At 50.3% G+C, this 6,669-nt stretch overlaps 1 protein-coding gene across 6 annotated transcripts in view; it reads left to right on the forward strand.

Annotated features, from left to right (window-relative positions):
• Nucleotides 1-6,403, forward strand: part of SCNN1A (sodium channel epithelial 1 subunit alpha) — a 147,048-nt gene extending 140,645 nt beyond the window's left edge. For all 6 annotated transcript variants that reach the window (XM_063962412.1, XM_063962411.1, XM_063962413.1 and 3 more), the window contains one exon: nt 5,040-6,403. In XM_063962412.1, the coding sequence (XP_063818482.1) occupies nt 5,040-5,426 (387 nt within the window). In that variant the 3' untranslated portion in view covers nt 5,427-6,403. The remainder of the gene's footprint in view (nt 1-5,039) is intronic.
• The last annotated feature ends 266 nt before the right edge of the window (nt 6,404-6,669 follow it).

Genomic DNA, 6,669 nt, shown 5'->3' on the forward strand with positions numbered 1-6,669 from the left:
AGGGAGGGTTGGGGTTAGGCTGCAAATAGAGAAGGTTTGGGTGTAAGAAGAGAGGTTTAGGTTGTAAATAGGAAGGGTTAAGGTTAGGCTGCGGGAAAGGTGGGTTAGGCTGTAGGAAGGGAGGTTTAGGTTGCAAATAGGAAGGGTTAGGCTGCGGGGAGGGAGGGTTAGGGTTAGGCTGCAGGAAAGGAGCTTTAGTTTGCAAATAGGGAAGGTTAGGGTTAGGTTGCAAATAGGGAGGGTTAGGCTGCGGGAAGGGAGAGATAGTGTTAGGTTACAGGATGGGAGGGTTAGGTTGTGTGGAGGGAGGGTTAGGGTTAGGCTAGGGGAGGGAGGGTTAGGGTTAGGCTGCGGGAAGGTAGGGTTAGGCTGTATTTAGGGAGGGTTAGGGTTAGGCTGTAGGAAGGGAGGGTTAGAGTTAGGCTGCGGGAAGGGAGGGTTAGGGTTAGGCTGAGGGGAGGGTTAGGGTTAGGCTGCTGGAAGGTAGGGTTAGGCTGCGGGGAGGGAGGGTTAGGGTTAGGCTGCGGGAAGCAGAGCCATAACTAGGTGTGTGCCGATGGTGCCTTGCCCACAGCACAAATGCACTGAGGGCGCACCATCGGCCATCACACCCGCTAGCTCCGACTGACTGCTGATGGTGCCGCCTGTTTCCCGCGGACGGCGGCGCAGCCTGCATGATCCTGCTGAAGTTGCCGCCCCCGCCCGTGTCCCTCTGCAGCCGCTGCCCGCTCACCCGCCCGCAACTTCCTCTGAAAACCTCCTCTGAACTGAAGTTGAAGCCGCCGCCGTCCGCCTGCCCGCCCCTCCGCCCCTGTCTAGTTGAAGCCGCCGGCTGCTGCTGTAAGCTCAGTGCAGCGCTGCGGCGTCAGTATAACAGATGGCCCAGCGGCAGCCCGGCCCCCCTCCCCTGCAATTCTTGAGAGACGTCACGTGATGATGTCAGACGTCTCTCCCACACTGCCCTGCGCCCTGACTCTCCTGCTGCACAGCGAGGTGCCCTGGAGCCTATAGAACGTGGAACTTGGAAGAGCCTGTGTGCTGCTGTCGACTCTGGTTAGTAAAGTCCGAGTCCCCACTGACAGCACATACACACAACCGCTGATGCTGCACTCCGTTTCCTCCTGCCTCCTATTTACCTGCATCTCCCCCTCAGCACCCTGATCCTCACCCACCTTGTGTCTCCCCCTCAGCACCCTGATCCTCACCCACCTTGTGTCTCCCCCTCAGCACCCTGATCCTCACCCTCCCTGTGTCTCCCCCTCAGCACCCTGATCCTCACCCACCTTGTGTCTCCCCCTCAGCACCCTGATCCTCACCCACCTTGTGTCTCCCCCTCAGCACCCTGATCCTCACCCACCTTGTGTCTCCCCCTCAGCACCCTGATCCTCACCCTCCCTGTGTCTCCCCCTCAGCACCCTGATCCTCACCCTCCATGTGTCTCCCCCTCAGCACCCTGGTCCTCACCCTCCCTGTGTCTCCCCCTCAGCACCCTGATCCTCACCCACCTTGTGCCTCCCCCTCAGCACCCTGATCCTCACCCTCCCTGTGTCTCCCCCTCAGCACCCTGATCCTCACCCACCCTGTGTCTCCCCCTCAGCACCCTGATCCTCACCCTCCCTGTGTCTCCCCCTCAGCACCCTGATCCTCACCCTCCCTGTGTCTCCCCCTCAGCACCCTGATCCTCACCCTCCCTGTGTCTCCCCCTCAGAACCCTGATCCTCACCCTCCCTGTGTCTCCCCCTCAGCACCCTGATCCTCACCCTCCCTGTGTCTCCCCCTCAGCACCCTGATCCTCACCCACCTTGTGTCTCCCCCTCAGCACCCTGATCCTCACCCTCCCTGTGTCTCCCCCCTCAGCACCCTGATCCTCACCCTCCCTGTGTCTCCCCCCTCAGCACCCTGATCCTCACCCTCCCTGTGTCTCCCCCTCAACACCCTGATCCTCACCCTCCCTGTACCTCCCCCTCAGCACCCTTATCCTCACCCTCCTTGTATCTCCCGTAATGTGTAAAAAGGGGGACTGCTGCCTCAATGTGTAAAAGGGGGACTCTGCTGCCGTAATGTGTAAAAGGGGGACTCTGCTGCCGTAATGTGTAAAAGGAGGACTGTCTGCCTGCCTGCCTAATGTGTAAAAAGGGGGACTCTGCAGCCGTAATGTGTAAAACGGGGACTCTGCCTGCCGTAATGTGTAAAAGGAAGCTCTGTGGCCATGCTCCTTCCCCATGAAGCCACGCCCCCTATATTTTGAGCGCATTGGCGCTGTTTTTGTATATGGGGGGGGGCGCCGATGCTGTTTCTTGCACACAGCGCTGAAATGTCAAGTTACGGCACCAGTGGGAAGGGAGGGTTAGGAGAGGGTTAGTATACTTACCGGTATGTCCAATGTCGGGATTAAATTATTTGCAGCACTAAGAAATTTTGTACAGTCAGGATGTATTAACATCCCATCCAGAGACAGCGGCTCTGGTAGCAGCCCGTCCCTGTGATGTGTAAAGTGATCGCATCTCAGGCCTTCTGCTGCGCATGTCCCATCCATGCCCCGTCCCATATGCTACAATAGCGTTGGCAAATGGGTCCAACCTATGCGTGCTGCTATTGTGATCGGAAACGGGGAGACTGCAACAGATACCTCCGGAACCCCTGTAATACATCCAGGGGATACTTACATTTGGAAGGGAATTTCTCACGGAATGTGTTTAATAAATAAGCCCCATACGCTCAGTGGGTTTTCTTTTGCCTCAATCGGGGGCTTTTTTATCTGCACAAATTCCAGTGTGATTACATCCCTCCCTTTACTCCAGATTCTCTTATTTACAGTATTAAAGGTCAATTTGTCATTAGTGGAAGTGGGGCCTGTTAGACTATCATTGCAGCAATGAGAAATTATCTTTAGTGGCGATTTATCAATATATCTCGGCCAAGACCACGGCTAGGATAAAAGTCTGTCCTGGCGAAGAGGTGTGCAGTAAAGCTCTGACCCAGCGAATGAATGGAAGGGTGGAGTTTTCAAGGTTGGGATCAGAAGAACCCTCTCCAGTGATGCTGGATATCATATAAAGGACAAAACAACCAACGCCATTTTTAGATTGTGTTCACGATCGGGGTGAATCTCTCCAAGCATTTCGGAGCTTGGCCAATTGGCCCAGACCACAATTCCCCATTGAAAATTATCTGAATTGTGCTTGGCGGAAAAATAGGAAAATCTGAACATAATGAAATATTATCTGCCCATTCTGCTGTTAGGGTGTGACTCTCACTGAAATCTCTTTTTAGAAAGGAAGAGGATGAAGCTGTGTGTTTTCGCTTATAAAAATGTATGCAAATATAAAGTTTCAAAAACGCTGTTATTCATTTTGAGTTTGTATAAGCTGGGCCCTGTACACTATAAGGAGAGATGACAGGAGGGAGTGCTTAAAGACAAATGAAAATCACACCCTGTTGCAGCCGCACCCTCTTCCACTTAGAATATAAACGATCTCACAAGCAGGGCCCTCCCTACGGCTTTGCATGGCAGGGCCCTCCCTACGGCTTTTCATGTCTGCAATCATTTTGTCTCCCATATAAATAGACAATAATTGCAAAACGAAGTCAGAAATAGATACGGTAATGTACAGTACATTATGGTCATCTGGAAGTATAAACACCTTTGTATACTATGAGTAATGTAAATTTAAACATGCCGTATTCCATGTGAAGGGATTCTACCCAATAAAGCTGTTGCCTCCTTTAATATGTTATAACTGACCATTAAACGGGTTGGGGCTGAAATGCCGGCAGTTGGAAAACCAACAGCGGCACCCCGATGGTTAGAATCCCAACAGGGGTTGAGTAAGTATGCTAATACCCCCCCTCCAAACCCTAACCCTTCCATTCTGCGGCCTGACCCTAACCCCTCCCCCTCCCGCAGCCTCACCTTAAGCCTCCCCGGTGGTGCCTAAACATAACCCCCCCCCCCCCCCCCTTCCGCATCCTAAACCTATTCCTCCACAGTGGTGCTTAAACCAAACTCCACCCCCCTTTCCCCAGCCTAGCCCTAACCCTCCCTGGTGGTGCCTAACCCTAACCCCCCTTTCCACAGCCTAAACCCTAACCCTACACCCCCCCCCCCCCAACCCTAACCCTTCCTGTGGGTGCCTAAGCCTAAATCCCCCCCCCGCCCTCTTCCTGCAGCCTAACCCCCCTTTCCACAGACTAAACCTAACCCCCCCCCCAACCCTAACCCTCCCTGTGGGTGCCTAAGCCTAAATCTCCCCCCCCCCCCCCCGTTCCCTAAGGCTAACCCCCGCCCCCTTCCTGCAGCCTAACCCTAACCCTCCCCCCGTAGCCTAATCCTAACACGCACCGGGATGTTGGGATTGGGATCTCATTCGGCTGTCGGGATCCTGACTGGATCCCCATTAAACATACAGAGAAGACGTAAAGGAGATGGAAAGTGCCAATTACATTGCATTATTTACTGTGATTAATAAAAGGATACGCCATCAGTTGGGCATACCCGGTGCCCAACTAGTCATAAACTGTCCCCACCTGCCCCGGGACCAATGATGTCACAGAGGAGGGGGCCTGGACCAGAGAGATGAAATCAACCCTAAGGGGGCTTTACAGGCTGATGGACAGGGCCGACAACAGAAGTCTCTGTGCCCAGTACATGTGTTTGGGACCCCCATGACTCCCTGGAAGGTACAGGCCAGTTATCTAAGGGGTCATCCCTACTGTGTCTCTCTGGCCTCATTCCCCCTCTTTGTCTCTCCATATTAAATCTCCTTCCTCTCTCTGTGCATCAGATAAGTGGTGGGAATTCACACATGCAAAATGTGATACTCCTAATGTGATTATTAAATCCAGTCCCGGACACTCTTCAACCCAGTTTGCCTCATTGATACAAAGGCCACTTAATAATGACAAATACTAAATCATAAATGTCCTTTTTTGAGCCATATAGAGAGTATAGTACAGGGACACAGGCCATCTGTTGTCAACCACCTGCATTGTGTCTGAGTATAATTTTCATGTTTGCTATTGTTCTTCTCTTTTCTCAGATGGTGACGCTCTTGTCCTTGTTGGGAAGCCAGTGGAGCCTTTGGTTTGGCTCCTCCGTTCTGTCCGTCGTGGAAATGGGCGAGTTGGTGTTCGACGTTATTGCTATTGCGACGATAATCCTCCTCCACCGTTATCACAGCCAACAGAATCAAGCCATGGAAGAGACGGGCAGGACCGAAACCGCCGATCCATCCTTTGGGCCTAGAGAAGAGAGGAATGCTCCGATTCCACGCAGTGTCCCCTCGGACAGCCAATTGAGGGTTGTAGCTGATATTACTCCCCCACCGGCCTACGAGACCTTGGACCTAAACTCTCTAGGAGGTGGATCTTCCCGTTCAGCCAGCATACGTAGTCACACTTCCCAATACACCAGTTGGGAGAGCTGAATAAAGAAAGGCATTTAGAAAAGAAGGGTATGCATATTTGTGTATTTTAGATGGCTAACCAAGGTTGAGAGAGGTATGGGAAAATATAGTCACTTCAAAAAGTAAAGCAAAAACAAAACAAAAAAAAAACTACGATTTGACCTACTTTATCTCTGTAAGAGAAAACAAGCTACGTGGCCATTAGGCTGAGAAAATTATATCAAGTTTAACAGTTCATTTCCTGCCGATCTAAGCTTTGCTCATCCAAAAATTTATGAACATCTTTTTTTAACTTTTGTCTCAAATTAAAAAAAAATATTATTCTGAACTCCAAAGTAAGCACTATTCCAACGTGTATGGACAACCAAAAATGTATTATGGAAACCCCTCTGTATAAAATGTATCAAACCCTGTAAACTGTTTCTCGGTTGAAAACAATGAGGGGAAATCAGCTATTGTTAGACCTATAAAGCGTACAACACTGCCACATTATTTTACACAGGACCGCTAGCTTCTTCAACACTTCTGTAGCTGAGCACTGCCTTTTCCTGTGGGCAGTGAATAAGCACATTAGACAGGGGAGTACAGATCTGGTTCCTTCTCCATGCTACAACATGCTATAGTCCGGGTCCAGTCATTGAGCTGCTGTTCCTTCCTTTAGCTGACCCTGGAACTTTCACATAAACTGAACTGTTTTGGAAGCGGTTTGGGGGTCTAGGAGGAAAATGGATCAGAGAGGGAGCGGGCAGGAAATCGGGGGAAACAATAGCAGCTGGCTACTCCAAAAGCCCAAGCTAGTTAATAATATAGATGTAGGAGGAAACGCTATACTAAAAAAAAAAATGTTTTTGTTTTTTTAGAAAAACATGCTTCCATTGTATGTACTATTCATTTTTTGGCTTTAGTTCTCCTTACACGAGCAGTAAAATGTGTCAACTGATTGTTCTGGGAGCACAATATTCATTTGCTGTATGTCCATAAATATCGTCTGAATGGAAGCTGCCATCTTGTTTATTCCTCAGCGGTAATCACAACATGTTAATTAACAGCAATACATGGGGCAGGCTTACTAAAGCTTGAAAAAAAGAGTGGAGTGGACGTGTTGCTCATGGCAACCAATAAGGTCCTAGCTATCATTTGTCAAGTACAGTCTGAAGTATGATAGTTAGAATCTGATTGGTTGCCATGGGCAACACCTACACTTTTCCTTTTTAGAAGCTTTGATAAATCTATCACTAAGACAGATGTGTAAATGAGAACTGGC

This window comes from Pseudophryne corroboree, chromosome 3 (genome assembly GCF_028390025.1).
Source record: "Pseudophryne corroboree isolate aPseCor3 chromosome 3, aPseCor3.hap2, whole genome shotgun sequence".
Taxonomy (NCBI): domain Eukaryota; kingdom Metazoa; phylum Chordata; class Amphibia; order Anura; family Myobatrachidae; genus Pseudophryne; species Pseudophryne corroboree.